The 16,225-nt window shown below is 40.7% G+C and overlaps 1 protein-coding gene across 3 annotated transcripts in view; it reads right to left on the minus strand.

Annotated features, from left to right (window-relative positions):
- The window catches only part of DOK5 (docking protein 5), a 141,668-nt gene that overhangs the window by 40,109 nt on the left and 85,334 nt on the right, over positions 1 to 16,225 (minus strand). For all 3 annotated transcript variants that reach the window (XM_060122695.1, XM_060122694.1, XM_060122696.1), the window contains exons 3-4: positions 2,824 to 2,938; positions 2,620 to 2,739 (exon numbers count right to left, since the gene is read on the minus strand). In XM_060122695.1, the coding sequence (XP_059978678.1) occupies positions 2,620 to 2,739; positions 2,824 to 2,938 (235 nt within the window). The remainder of the gene's footprint in view (positions 1 to 2,619; positions 2,740 to 2,823; positions 2,939 to 16,225) is intronic.

The following is a 16,225-nucleotide window of genomic DNA, read 5'->3' on the forward strand; positions in this document are numbered from 1 at the left end:
ATGAAGACCATATTAAATAACATAATAATGATACAGTCTGGTTGTCAACATACATGCAACACTATTTACATGAGCAAAGATCTTTTTAGAATTTTTAAATTTGCATAATAAAAATTTGTATGCCAGTAAAAGACAAAAGCAGTGAAACCATTAAAAACAATTTTTTTCTTGCCAAGTACATGTTAATTACACCCACACTTTTGTGTTCACAAAAGATGCAGGTGCAAAATAATTGCTGCATGGTTTAATGATATTAAAATTATATTGATCAATTTATAATTTTCATAACTAAAGGAACACAACTCTACCCCAAATTATTTAAATAAACTAATACTAACTAACACTATGCACTTAACTGACCAACAGTTTGGAAAAATTCCAGTGGATCTATTTGAACTAGTTTTAACAAGAGCTCTCTTTAGCCAAATACCAGAAAGAAATATTCATTTGCTTATTTGGATGACTGTTAACATTTAACCAAGATTACTCTGAATAAACTACTTGGCTTATTATTGCAACTGAATTTTCATCCCCTCAGATACCGTCATGGTATTTTTATTACATTTCTAGAAAATTCATTAATTTAGGAAGCTATAGAGTCAAAATTTTAAGTGAAATATAAACAAAAATATTATTACTACAGCAAACACACTTTTATCTATCCATTGTTATGGTAGATTGCCTACATCTGAGAAAATAGTGTGGCACTAATAATATCACTGGTATTCTAAATTAATTGTTTTATAATAAGGAAGTCATTAGAATTTCCATAGACTTCAGTTTAGTAAATAGGAGTGTCAAGATTGTCTTCATAAATGTACTCAAGCATCTATTCTTCAAGTTTTCTAAGTTACTTCAAACTCCCAGTAACCAAATATTTACTGCTTTCTAATAACTATTATTTTAAAAGTATATCCTAGTGGAGCAAATTTCTCCCTGGAGAGTGCTGAAACAAGTAAGAAAGACTGTCATCATCAAGCAAAAAGTAAGAGAGACCATTACCAATTTCTTTGCTTGGAAATTCTTCCATATAAACTACCTCATCCAAGAAAAACAGCAAAAGTGGTAAGAGTGACCACTTTAGTTACAATTACTTGAAGTCATACAATTAATCTTGTAAAGTGCCTTAAAAGACAGAGCTGAGTTCAATTATAATCCCTAGTAGTTATATACCAGAGGTGTTCTTATTCCTATTTGACAGAAGAGGAAACTGTGGCACAGAAAATTGGTACCAGAAAGGTAACTCCTAGGCACAGGCAATTCTTGAATTCAGTTTGGAGCACTATCTGAATATAGTTTTGCAAATATAAAACGTGAAAAATAAGTGCTGATCTGAGTCCTCTAAAAAATAATCAAAACCTGTCATGCTTTCCTCCTTATGTTTGGCTTCATGTGCATTTGTCGGTGAGGCACTACAGGTGCCGTGCAGCCCAAGAGCATCCTGAGTTAGTGAACTGTGGAGGGAGGAGCTTGGGGCTTGGTTGTATGACCCTGGTGAAGGACTTAATTAAGCTCTCTGACGCTCAATTTCCCAGTCTGCAAAGAGGCTCCTCTGAATTAGCTAGCACTTCTAAGACTTTGTCAATAACACTTCCCTGGAGATGGATTCTGGTAGATACGAGGCTTCCAAGATAGTCGCCAACTGTAAATGTGTCATGAAGACATAGTTCCAACTGGAGAAAGGGCATTTTTTACTAACAACTGGAGTGTGAATCCACGGAAAGGGTCAGCACAATTCCACCTCTGCCATGTTCGTAATCAAGCCAGGTGACCCACAACCTCTTCGGTTGTGATATATCCTCATAGATCAAGTCAATAGGCTAAGAGTAGAACTATGGGATCCCATCTATCCCATCACAAGGCCCAGTTATTTGGAGCCAAAGAAATGATTCCTCGCCTCCAAGCTCATACTGCAAACCAACATTGATTCTGTTGAAGTGTTCATGAATATTTCAGTCATCATTATTTATAATGACGTATTCCCAGGTTGAGTGTTGAGCTTAAAGAGTTGGCTCAATTGTTAGAGCTAAAAAAGTATATCACAGATTTAGGTGGGTTTAAACTTGATGAAACATTCATGAAGTCTGGATTCTCTTAAAAACACTGCAAAGTGTTCAATAAAAATTTTAAGTGAAAAAAAGCAAGACAAGAACCCATTGCATTGTAAAATCTGTACACTATAAATATAGGCTCAAGAGTATAGTCTGGAATCAAACAGTAGTTATTGGAATTGGAGCAAGACCTTTAGCTCTTTTAAGCTTCAATTTCCTCATCTGTAAAATGGAGAAGTAATAGTACTTATATCATAGGGCTGCCAGGAAAATTAAACGGTCTAATGCATCTTCCGCACAAAACTGACACACACACAGCAGGTTCCCCGTAACTTCTATCTGATATTATTAATGTAGATACATTCCCATTATACGTTGAAAACATGTTAAGAAAAGAAACACACTGAAATGTCTGCTCAGGTTTTAGGTGAAATAAAAGGTTATTTTTACTTCTTTATACATTTTTATACCTTCAAAAATTTTACATCATGAAGATGTCTCACGTTTCATTACATGGGGACAAAAACAGTTTTAGAAAAGAGCAAAGGAGAGAATTCTCTTTACATACCACTCTGTTCTCTCTCAACCCCCGTAGCCAGTAAGTCAGGCTCTCCAAGGCTGATGTCATTGATTCGCGTCCCTACACACTCCATCTGGAGAACTTTGCACCATTCATCAGCCTCAAGATCTGCGGAAATGTCCAGAGATTAACGTGTATGCCCAGCACCCGCTGAAAAACAAAAAGCCAAAGCCCTCCCTGCCTCCGACAAACCTGATTCACAGGCAAAGGTCTTGGACGTATCATCATTGAAATAAATCACTATGGCATGCTTCTTGGTGCTTTTTGGCAACCGAGCTACGTTCTTCACGTTGTTGAGTTCTGTAACCTGAAAAATGAACGATGGTGAGTATGAGGATGCTCCGGAAAGAAAGCTTCCCATCAACACCATCAAACTGAGTGGAGGCACAGAAGGCAGAAGGCGCGTCCCAGGCGAACACAGCCTGACAGAAGAGTGTGTATTCAAAAGCAATGAATTATTTCAGTGTCATCCTCAGTGCCTAGCAAGGAAGGTTAACAAACTACCTCCCCTTTTTAGATTTTTTTCTTTTGAAGCCTATTAAGAGGCACAGGCTCAAAGCTTCGTAGACGTAGACACGTGTTTTATGTTTTTAGTTTTTTATCCGCCCCTGTCAAAGACTCTGCCTTCTCCATTGTCATCATCTTTATCTCCATCAATGTGGACAGACCTTCAAATACCCCGTCTCTTCAGAGTACTCCCAACGCAAGCATCTTAAACACACTGACCCCGAGGAAGAGAAGGCAATGGTGGTCTGGTTCATAACTAGATGATCTCACCCTTTGATAATCAGAGATAGAGTCTTAGGATTCTCAAAGATGTCCCTCTACTCAGGGTTGAAGTCATATATTCCAACACAGAGAGCTGGGAGGTGAGGTGTTACTCCAGTCTCTCTGACTTACTCATAGCTTCTCCATGGTTATGGGGCCACTGTCTTAGGGTCTGAAAATACTGCATGGTAATCACCTTCTTCCTAACAGTAGGCGAAAGCTTTCCCCACTAGCCATTCTCCTCACCTCTCTCTCTCCCTCTAACTCTTTTATGAACCGTTTCCCTCCCACAAGGGGTATTGGCTCATTGTGTTTCCAAAATGCCATCTCTCATTCAGTTACATCCAGATCCCCTGCTGTACTCCAGGGCTGTGATCATTGAGTCCTGCAGGAGAGAAGGTTTAGGTGGCTTGGGGCAGAGTATTTACAAGATAAATAACCCTCTCACACTAACTTAGTCTATCTCTTCTGTGTTATACAAAAGAATGTGTCTCCCATCAGTCTTTGCCATCAGTAATGTCATGCCATGTCTCCCATCTATTACTCTAAATTCAATAAATGCTTGGCTCAGGAAGTAGGTGAGGAGAGAAGCAAATACTGTCCATGCACATCCTAACCTGATGATTTCACTTCCCTGCTTCTTAAACTCCACTGGCTCTCTTTATAGGATAGTGCAAATTTCTTAGCATGAAGTATCACAACAGTTGCTACGGACCAAATGTTTGTGGCCCTCCCAAATTCATAATGTTGAAAGCCTACCTCTAAGGGGATGGTATTAAGAGGTGGAGCCTTTGGGGTGATTAGGTCATGAGGGTGGAGCCCTTGTGAATGGGATTAGTGCTCTTAGAAAAGAGGCCCCAGAGAGCTCCCTTGTCCCTTGTGCCATGTGAGGACACAGCAAGAAGTCGCCTTCCAGAAACCAGAAAGTGAGTTCTCACCAGACACTGCAACTCCCTGTGACTTGACCTTGGACTTCCCAGCCTCCAGAACCGTGAGAAATACATGTCTGTTGTTTATCAGCTACCCAATTTATAGTATTTTTGTTGTAGTAACCCAAACAGATAACACTGTTTCCCAAAAGCTGCAAACTCTTTAGTGGCTAAACACTACCTATCTCATTCCCCAACTGCACCAAGTCTCTCAGTGTTTACCAGATGCAACTGTTTATTTTTTGCTTATTTCTGTGCTAACACCACAATATAAGCCACTATCATCTTGCCATAACTGCTTACTGGTCTCTCCACTTCTATCCTAACCCCATTCATTCACTGTAAACACAGCATCCAGATGATTTTTTCTTTCTTTTTTTTTTTTTTTTTAATGTTTCCTTTTGAAAACCCTAGTCAGCTTTGGGAAGGAAGTAGCTTTGGTGGAAGCAAAGATATTTTGGTGAAAAAGGAAAAAGGAGCCTTAACGTGAACAGAGGCGCTTGGACAAGTGAGGGTCAGGGGGCACAGATGAGTTTTTTAAAATGCAGTTCTGACTCCAGTGTTTCTAGGCATAAAACAGAACATTTCAATGACTTCCCTTTTGCACTTGCAACAAAAGCCCAAATCCTTAGAATGATTATGAAAGCCCCCTGTGGTCCTCCTTATAGCTCTCACCAGGCTCCTCTCTGACACCTTCCCGAGCATCCTATGTCCCAGCCACACTGGCCTTTATTCAGTTCCCAGGAGGCACCATGATTCTCCCGGCACAGAGCCTACCCCATGGTCTCCTTACTTCACTCCCACTGGCCCTGCTGGTCTTAGTTTAAATCTCATTTACCTGCAGAGCCCCACTGGACAACCCCCCAGCCCCCGTCAAATCAACGTCTCAAGGCTCTACGATCCAATGACATCTTTGCCCTCACAGACCTCGGATGGCTACACGGGTTATGGTTTAGCACCTGTCTTAGAATAGAAGTCCCATAGGGCAGAAACGGTTTATTTTTTGCTCACCACTTTGCCCCCTGAATCTAACCCAGAGCCTGTCACATAGCGAGAATTCAATGAATGTCGGTGGACTTGAACAAAAGACCAAACTCACCCACAAATTCACGTGTATGATGCTTCTCCAGGGTGAGTGCCTCTCTCTCCTGTCTCTTTTCTCCAGGGGAATTTCACTTTTCCTTCAAGGTTCACTTCCTCTGGGAAAGTTGCCCTGACCTCAGTGTGAATTCATTGTTCCCTCTCTCTGTTCCCATGTCTGCTGCATGAAGCTCTATTCTATTATCTGTTGTTGTAATTAATCCATTTAGCTCTCCAGCTCCCAGCTAGACATGAGTCACCTACTTACTGATGAGCTGAATCAATGAAAAACAATCATTTGAGAGTCAACATTTATTGAGCCTACACCCTACATTTATACACACTCTGCTTAATATTTTTATATAGAACATCTTATTTGATCTTCATAAAAATCCTATGACTGATATTATTATCAGTATTTTCCAGATGAAGAAACTGGGGATGAGAAAGGTTAAACTCATCTGCCCAAGTCCACAGCTAAAAGATGGCACAAACGAGTTGCGAATGAGGCAAACTGGCCCCAAAGCTTCCGCTCTTCACCGTCCAAAACACTAATAATGACTAACCCTGCAAAAGTTCAGCAGAGAGAATCTTTAACTCCGAAAGCCATCTCCTATTGGAGGACCTCTTTCTTTTCATGGGGGTAGGTTTTATTCTAACCCTCTACTGAGATATTATATAAGATTAGTCCACCCTAGCCTCAAACTCAGCAATGACCTTGAAATATGTCATTTCATTAAACATCCACCAAGGGCAAAGAGGAAGGAATAAGTCACCTGAAAGGGTCAGGAAGTGCAGGGAGAGCTGCATGAGTCCAAACACAATCGTCCATTCTGGAAACTGGTTTAGATAATAAGAAACCCCACACCCCTCTCAGGGTGAACGTTTAAGGAGCAAAGGAGCGGGTAGGGTTATGTTTTATGTGTGGAAGGACCATCAGGTTCTGAAGCAACAGTTTTTGTCCCCACCTCAGAACTACATCTCAGTGAGCACGTGTACACACACACACACACACACACACACACACACACACACACACACACACACATAAACATATGCTCGCGTGCACACCTTACTTCCAAAAGAATTGCAATCTGCTTGAATTCATGATAGAATCTTCCTCAAAACACATGCTACAGTGACAATTATGAGAATTAACATTTTCAGATATATTTATAAGTCACACAAAAACTTCTATGAGACATTTATTTTCACCATCACTTCATTTTGTAAATGAGAAAAACGAGGCAGGACGTATTTTTTTTTAATATTCCTTTCCCAAAGAAATAATTGGCCCCTAAATAATTACTTTTGAAGTAAAGAGAGATTCTGATAAGGTCTCAGATTATCATTTAATATGAGCAGTATCTTAAACGGGGGCGACAACAGTGTAACTGACCATCAAAAATGACTCTATGGGATCCTCAGCCCTGTCTCAAAGAGGATGAGCTTTCGGGACCACTCGCGTGTAATGACTTCAGTTCAACTTCAGTATGCATTTATTGTCTTTTCCTTATGCCTCAGATCACCCAGAAGTTCTTTCTTGCCAAGTTCAAAACTTTTAAGGAAAACGCCCTCCTGGGTTTTATAGATTACATTTATAGTTTTCTAGATTTTATTTTTCTTCCACAGTGCAGGAGAGTAGACACACCCTAAACTTTACATGAATTATGCTCTTTGTGTAGAGATTCACAGATAAAATGTAAAAATTTCTTCAAGGTGTAACAGCATCAAGGAGGGAACCACTTAAGCACGACTGCAGGAGAACAACATTCCCTCTTCAAGAATCTTCCTTGCATCCATTCGTTCATCAAAATGTTTAATTCATTGTTTATTTACTATTCATTTACTCATTCATTCATTTATTTATTTGTAAAATTTACTCTGTGTCAAGTACTGTTCTATTCACTAGGGATAAGATACGGAAGCTTTGTGCGTTGTTAGTGGTAATGCAAAATGATGCAGCTGCTGTGGAAAACAGTATGGAGGTTCCTCAAAAAATTAAAAACAAAACTACCGTGTGGTCCAGCAATCCCACTTTTGGGTATATACTCAAAGGAAATTCAAAGGACCTCAAAGGGATATTTACACTCCTGTGTTTACTGAAGTATTATCTACAATAGCCAAGATATGGAAACAACCTAAATGTCCATTGATAGATGAATAAAGAAAATGTGGTATATACCTAGAACGGGATATTATTCAGCCTTAATAATTTTTCTTTCCCTTGTACTTCTTTTTAACTGTTAATTCCTGTTCATGGCAAACGATACCCATTTCTATTGATGGTAGTAAGAAAATGTTCTTTTACAGTGAATTTATTTAAACAAAGAAGTGATATGATTTCAAGCAAAAAATTAAGTAAATAAGAGTAGAGGTGATACTGTGACCACAAACAGTTACAAATAAATGACAAATGACTAAAAATTAGGAAAAACACCATCAATCTACTACTCCTAATCTAATACTACTATTATGAAATTGACTTTCATTTCATTTTCTACTGAGTCAACAGTCCAGGTGACAACCCATTGACCTAAAGGTCACAGAGTCACCCAGAACAATTCTCATGTGCTTCGCAGAGGCATGACAGTAAATTTCAATAGAAACTTGGTAAAGATTTGGTGCCCACTTGGTATCCCAAAGGTCACCCATCTGAATAGGACCATTTGTTTTCTTTTTGCCTTTTTTGTCCATTTCACGATTGCATGTCCTAAATGAGAGACAACAAAGCATTTCAAGCCTCATGACCAACATCTGAAATGTGTCTGAGAATTATGATTTAAAGATCAAAAGAACGGTTCCCAAGAGAGGTCTAACATGAGATCCAGTTACAAATTTTCATTACTAACAGAGGGTTTTGATAGTGAGCAGAAAACAAAAAGAAGTCAAATTGTGTGATTAAAAATGGTATATACGTAGAGTTTAAATATTTTGACCTACGCTTTTATATCATCTTCATGCTAAGGGAACAGCTGACCAAGTTAGACAATCAAAACAACTTCTGTTTATCTTCTGGGCTGCTACCTGTCTGGTTACTCTTTCAAATTATTCTGTGGCCTTTCAATCTCTAACCTTCCTTTTCTTTTTCCAGGATATATTTAAGCATCCTGACTCCAGAGATTTTTCTCTTGAAATGGAGCTAAAATCTGCCAAAGAAGACCAGAGACATCCATATGGCTTACTGAAAATGTCAATATTAGGACCTTTGAAATGCTTGACTTTCTCTTGAAATTGGGTGTTTACTTTCAAAAGCCCAGGCTAGCTCTAGGCTTAATCTGACTTAATACATCCCGGGCCCAATTCAATCCTTGGACTGATTCAAAATTCATGGAAGGGGCTCCCCTGGTGGCGCAGTGGTTGAGAGTCCGCCTGCCAATGCGGGGGATGCAGGTTCGTGCCCCGGTCCGGGAAGATCCCACATGCCGCGGAGCGGCTGGGCCCGTGAGCCATGGCCGCTGAGCCTGCGCGTCCGGAGCCTGCGCTCCGCAACGGGAGAGGCCACAGCAGTGAGAGGCCCGCGTACCGCAAAAAAAAAAAAAATTCATGGAAGACAGTGGCTCCTTGAAAATTCTGCTGGTAAGAGATAATGAACACTAAACAGGAGCTTCCCTGATACATAAAATATGTTTATGAGCACAGAGGATGGAAAGATTAAGTAAAGGTAAGACTTGGCAAAAATGATTCTCTCTTTAGAATCTGGAAGTATTTCCAATCAGACCAAAGGCAAATTCTGTACCTCACAGCAACCTTCACTGTCTAGATTGAATTATTTGTTCAAAATCGTCCCTCGCCTCCTGGCCCTCGTGACTCTTTACTGAGTTTGGACTTGGTCACGCAACTTTTTGGCCAACAGAATGTGAGCTGATGTGCTCAAGAAGATGCTTTAACTGTGTGTGTAAGTCAGTTCCACTCTCCTTGAGCTTCAGCCCTCCACTACAATAACAATATCCCCCTCCTTCTTCCTGGATCTCTGAATGCAGGACAGATGGACTGCAACTGAGTCAAATTAATCCAGCTATGCTCAATACACCCACAGCCAACCCAGATCCCTCAGGCGACAAGGGCAGAGGATAAAGATGAGCTGCTATAAGCTACTAAGATTTTGGAACTGTTGCCATAGCAGAAGTTGGCTAATACACCCTCTGTTTGATGCCCTTTTGGCCAAGAATTTTCATAGAGTTTTTCTCTCAAATCCCACTGTATAACAATATTGCTTCTAGTACAAAGGAGACCACATTTCCTACTCAGATACATAATAATCCACTAGAACATTGGTTATCATTTTTAATTTAGTAGTTGAATCATTTGGTTTTAAAAATTTTTTTCAAAGAAAATCTTACAGTGTCACCATTATATATAAGTAGAACTAGTCTAACTACATGAGGAAAATGAATCCCACCCTACTCCTCAGTTATAAATGAATCCCACCCTACTCCTCCTCACACCTCACTTCAATCAACCACAGAATGCTGAATGGCTACAATGTAATACTAAATTCTCAGGATGATATAACGTCCTCGGCACTATTATTAAACCCATTACAAGGAAGAATAGTGAGAATCAGAGAAGTAACTTAATTATGATTTCTCAGGTAGAATGGAAGGGTCGAGCCACACTCAAAGCTAGAACTTCTGGCTTCTATAGATGTATGTTATTTCTAGCAGTACACTCCATAGGGTGTGCTCCTTAAAACATACTATAAGTAAATGAGTGAATAAGTGACTGGCTGAATAAATGAGCAAATGAATAAAACTAAAGTTGCAAACAGTTTTGGAAACAATTAAAAGTTATTTCTGCAAGTTGTAAATCATATCTTGAGAGAGAAAAAAAAAAGAAATGCAAATCTTAATTCCTAAGGAAAAATAAAGTGCTTGTCAACTCAAAAGAAGACACTCTGAACTAAACTCATCTTTCCTACTTAGACCTTAAAATGCTGAAGAAACTCAGTTTTTCAAAAACCACTTGCTTTTATGTGGGTACACCTGGCACCATGGTTTGCATCCCAAGCTACTGCTCTAGTGAAATTCTGCTTGGGACAAGCAAGGAATCCAAATATCAGGTCCTGGGGATCAAGCACATACAGTAAAAGACAGAAATCTCAAGACCACAGTCCAGTGAATCTTGACACATGTACACACCTGGGCAGCCACCAATGTTTTGATTGACATACAAAACATTTCAGTTAATATCACCACTTCCTGGGTCAGAACTGACCATAGATAAAACCACTACCGTTACCTCCATCACCACTGGTTAGTTTTGCCTTTTAGAAAACTTTATATAAATGGAATCGTATCATATGTATTTTTCTGTGTTTGGTTTCTTTCACCCAATACCATGTCTATGAGATTCATCCATGCTCGGTGATACTTCGGTATCATGTGAATAAGCTGTTACCCAACCACCTTTCAGAGAGTTGTCTTAGCATCCACTGAAGACTCATCTGCATCAAAATACTGTTCCTTTTAATCCAACTGGTTTGTCACCCTAAGTCCCTATATCTATGAGTGCCAGAGTCAAGATAATATTGACCAAGGATGCTTTTACTGTTCCTACCTGCATACTGCTTTTTATTAAAGTAATCTGGAAACACAGGTCATGAATATTACTAGAATCACTATGATTACTCATTTATTTCAAAAATGTGGACTACTGCATTTAATCAGGTGAGCAAGTTTATGTAGAATTTACTGCACGTTTAGTTGATAGAGGTGCCCAACCATACACCCTTTATGCATTTGGACAGCCTCATCCTCAGTTTTTAATTTACATTTGTCAGTAGGTGAGCTGGTGTACACAACTGGGTAGCTTACTCAAGAAGGGAACCAAGCCATTTGGGACCTGACCCCATCATCAGTCTCTTTACAGGCATTCCAGAAGGACAGCCAGCTAGCTGTTATCACAACTGCAAGTTCTAACTGTAGTTACTTCGAATCTGAAGAAAATCATGCACAGGTGAATATGGTGGTCCACTGAGGTTACACTTCTAGAGCCTGTTGAGAAGGGATGCTGGCGATTCTTTGTTTCTCAAAGCTTTTGGTGGCATTTGCAGAGCACCTTATGGGGGACTTCCAATCTTCCCCTTGCACTGAAGCATCCTCCCTTCAACAGAGACTCCAGGCAGATGGAGAAGGCGGTCCAACTCGCCTTTCCTGCGCCAATGCAGAAAATGACAGAAGGCTACCTTGTTGGTGGTGTGCTTTTCTGGCTCTAGCGTGTGATTACATTGGATGGCACTGCCTGAAAATCGGTCTGAACAAACTTTGATTTACTCTTCTCAAGATAGAGCCCGACCACGTGTATTCCTCCCACACACTCTGTGCTCCTCTAAGAGAAATGGATCTCTTTCCAATAGCTGGAGGAAATAAAAAGCTGCACACTGAAGTCTCCACGTAACTCCCACTTACCTACTGGACAGTTCTTTGGGACTTTCAGAATGTTCCTCCAAATACTTCTCTGCACACACAGCCTATTGTGACGCTAGAGGTCATTATATTGAAGAGACACAACTCTAGTGAAACAAAGGCAGTGCACAATTTACTGTTTTCCTTATCTTAAAAGCCCAACTGAAATCCCTCTCATTTCTGTGGTCTTTTCAGTCCCGCCAAGCAAGAACACTTGGGCTTGCTCTTCCTTTGCCCGGAGACACTCTTCCTCTATAGGAAGAGGCCTCACTCCTGCCTTCTTCAGCGACTCACACAACATCTTCTCCTGATGACTGTATTTAAAATTGTAGGGGCTTCCCTGGTGGCACAGTGGTTAAGAATCTTCCTGCCAATGCAGGGGACACGGGTTCGAGCCCTGGTCCGGGAAGATCCCACATGCTGCGGAGCAACTAAGCCCGAGCGCCACAACTACTGAGCCCACGTGCCACAACTACCAAAGCCCGCACACCTAGCGCCCGTGCTCCGCAACAAGAGAAGCCACCGCAATGAGAAGCCTGCACGCAGCAACGAAGACCCAACACAACGAAAAATAAATTAATTTTATTTTAATTTAATTTTAAAAAATAAATAAAATTGCAACACTCTCATTCCACATGCCTATCCCTTTTCCCTGCTTTCATTTCCTCCTTAGCATGTATCAGTCATGCCGACACACTATATATTATACTTTTCCTTTATGCTGGAGTCGAAGCAGGGAGTCCCCTGCTTTGTTCTCTGCTGGATCTCCAGTGACCCTCAACACGCACACGTTAAACGAAAGCCCCGCTTCCCAATCACCATCCCCATCGTAAAGACAAGGAGACTGAGGCGCGATGATGCTGTTACCCCGCCAGGGGCTGGACAATTCCTGACCGGTGACAGAGGCAGGATTCCAAGCAGGCAGACTCTGAATTACGTGCCAGATCTTGGGTTCTAAGCCCTTCCTATGGATTATGTTATTGGACTTTTCACATCCTTTCTCACTATGATATTATTCCCATGGTACACAGAAGAGTGTCGAGGTCTACAAAGGTGAATTTGCTCACTCAGCAGGCAAACAGCAGAGCTGGGATTCAAACACAGATGATCCAACGACTCTTTACTAAACCACCAACTGCCACCAAATGAACATACAGCAACGCATCAGAGAGGCCATCGTTCCTGAGTCAGGCCTGGTTATTCCTAAGGTGGGTCGTGAAGGATGACGGGAAGTTTATGAGGCAGAGAAAGGAAAGATGAATTTCCAGGCCAAACAGAGCCTACACATGCACAATCGCGAAATTGCAGTTTGGTACATAAAAACCTGGGGAAGAGCAGCGGCGAGGCGGGCAGCAGTGGGCAACAGACAAAGCGTGGAGCGGGAGCCGCCGGACTGGGGCTACACCCGAACAGGCCCCGTGTGATGCCGTCAGGAGTTCACTGTGACTCACGAAGTCTGCAGAGCATACACTAAGAGGTTTAAAGCAAATAAATGGAAGGTAACATCTACGCATTAGAAAGATTCCTCTACAGGCCAGTGGTTCTCAGTCTGGTGGAGATCTTGCACCTCCCTCCTTCCCAGGGGAAAAGATTTCACAAAGTCCAGAGATATTTTTGGTTGCCCAAACTGGGAGGTGCTACTGGCATCTAGTGGGTAGAGGCCAGAGATGCTGCTATACATCCTACAGTGAACAGGACTGCCCCACAGCCATAATGTTAACTAACAGCGCAGTGGGTGAAAACCCCATTACAGTAAAAGTAGAGAATGAACAAGGCCGATGAGAGTTCTATGCACACAGAGTTGATGAGAATGGCGCCCTCTGGAGCTGAGCGGTGGACAGCTGGCTTGGCCATACATGGTGGACTTAACCATGGGGAAGGAAGGGAACATCATGACCAGAGGACAGAAATGAGGTCCAGAAAGGCCAGGAGGCAACCAGGTAATAGTTATGACTTTAGCGTAGGTTAGAGCGGGAGGAATGGGAAAACAGGGAGAGATTTAAGAACTACTTAATTACCATGCATTTCTTGTTTTCTAGTTTTCTGAGTATCAAAAATCCAAAGTACTATGACTCCTTCAAAGAAAAGAAATATTCAACACTCTCCTAAATTTCTGATAAATCTTTAAGTATGCCGTGCAATTAGGAATTCCAAAAGAAGGACTCCCAAATCAATTTGTCTGTTTAAAGCCATATTCCAGATGCCTTATTCGTCATAAATGATAGTAGTCATTGAAATAAATGTTTAACAGCCAGCGATTAACAAAGTGGCCATACTTTAAAAGTTTAGTTTGCTACTGATATAGTTTTGCATTAACAACTTGGAGAACAATTACAAATTACACAGTTCAATTTTCTAAATGGATTATTTTGTAACTAGACAGAGAAACTGCTGACATTTTTTCTGGTGTTTCAAGGGAAGATTAATACAATCGGATTTTTAAAAGTACATTCCCTTGAGGAACTGGTATATTCCTGTCAGAATTATGCAAGTCATCAGCATTGCGTGGGAATATTAAGTATGTTTCTGGTGTGCTGCGAAGTCAAAAGCCATTTAGGAAAACAAGGATTTGATTTCCAATTTTTCCCCTTCTTTTGCTGATGATAATTTACAGATAATGATTTATTTATGTTTACAGAGTGAAATGGAGACCACTACCTAAAAGGCAATTTTTCCGCCTTGCTTTTGTAGGCTGTATCCTAATTATTTTTCCCCTTGTGGAACTGAATGAATTAAGTGAGCAATTCACGTTGTATATGCAAATTGTGAAGCTCTGCAGAAGCTTCAAATTATTTCATTCTAAAATAAATAAATAAAGCCATTATCCTACGGAAAATGAAGCGGCATAAATCCCTTTCACTTTTGTAGGTTGCCTTTGAAAATAAAAGTCAGGTAAAAGCAATCCATTTCTGGGTCCGTAATGTTTTCTCAAGTACAGGATTAATAAAATAATCCATTACATTATTATTATTGTTATTACATTATTATTATCTGTTGAAATTTTCAGAGCACTCTGAAAAGCTCTAATAAACATTTCCATTAAAATGTTGCAAGACTTCTTATAATGTGTTCCAAACTTTTTCATATTGTCTTTCCTAAAAAAAGTACCAGTGGGGGCTTCCCTGGTGGCGCAGTGGTTGAGAGTCCGCCTGCCGATGCAGGGGACACGGGTTCGTGCCCCGGTCCGGGAAGATCCCACATGCCGCGCAGCGGCTGGGCCCGTGAGCCATGGCCGCTGAGCCTGCGCGTCCGGAGCCTGTGCTCCGCAACGGGAGAGGCCGCAACAGTGAGAGGTCCGCGTACCACACACACACAAAAAAGTACCAATGGTTTTAATGCAGTGCCAGTAAGCAGGGACAAATGAGAAGAGACATCCCGAGTTCTAATCAAAAGTTGTCAGCATAAAACATTTCTATCCACAAGTCTCCCCTCGGGACCTGGAACACAGCAGTTTAAGCAAACATTTTATAAAAGATTTCTTAAGAAAGAACCAGTCTAGACAGTTATATCCCAGCCCCCATAGAGATGGTTTCATTCTTTCCAAAAGTATCTATATGCCCTTGGTCACTTAAAATAAATTGGACTAGCGCCTGTCTGAGGTACAAATTTGGACTGTCTTCCCTGAAGAGTGGAGCTTTACTTGTACACATGAAATAATTTAAATAATCTGTTCATTGTGTCTTCCTTAAAAATAAAAAGCCACACACACACCAAAGTGTACTTACACTGAAAAGTCTGCATCTGAAATTTACAGAGAGAATGGAGTCTGGGGTGAAGGGCACTTCCCTAAGCTGTCCGTGGGTGTGGGATTTTGGATAATCTATCTGGAGACAACTTGGCAGTAGCTACAAAAATGTTAAAGGTACAGGATATTAGCTGACCATCTCACATTTAAGACTTTCCCTTCCAAAAAGATTAGCATGAGCATATAAAGACAGATGCACAAGGTTTTCACCACAATAGAATTTATATTAGTAAAAAATTATAAACCTTTTTGCCCATCAATTTGGGTATTTTTAAACAGATTGTGGTGTATCAATATTAAAGAGTAGTCTGGAGCTGTTAAACTAATGAGGTGCAGACACTACTTATTGACTTAGAATTATAGTCAAAGCATGAGAGAAAGGGTGTAATTAATGTGACCATTTATTTTATCTCATAAACCAGAATATTTTGAATGTGAAAGAAGTTGTTACTAAAAGTTATATAAACACTACAGGATTATCAAAACATCCTGGGGAAATCTGGATTTATGGTCTCCTTAAACACAATATGCATAGTATGTAATGAATTACTCTATTTTTGCTTTAAAAATGTGATCTAGGGCTTCCCTGGTGGCACAGTGGTTGAGAGTCCGCCTGCCGATGCAGGGGACACGGGTTCGTGCCCCGGTCCGGGAAAATCCCACAT

The sequence above is a fragment of the Lagenorhynchus albirostris genome, chromosome 15, assembly GCF_949774975.1.
Source record: "Lagenorhynchus albirostris chromosome 15, mLagAlb1.1, whole genome shotgun sequence".
Lineage (NCBI taxonomy): Eukaryota > Metazoa > Chordata > Mammalia > Artiodactyla > Delphinidae > Lagenorhynchus > Lagenorhynchus albirostris.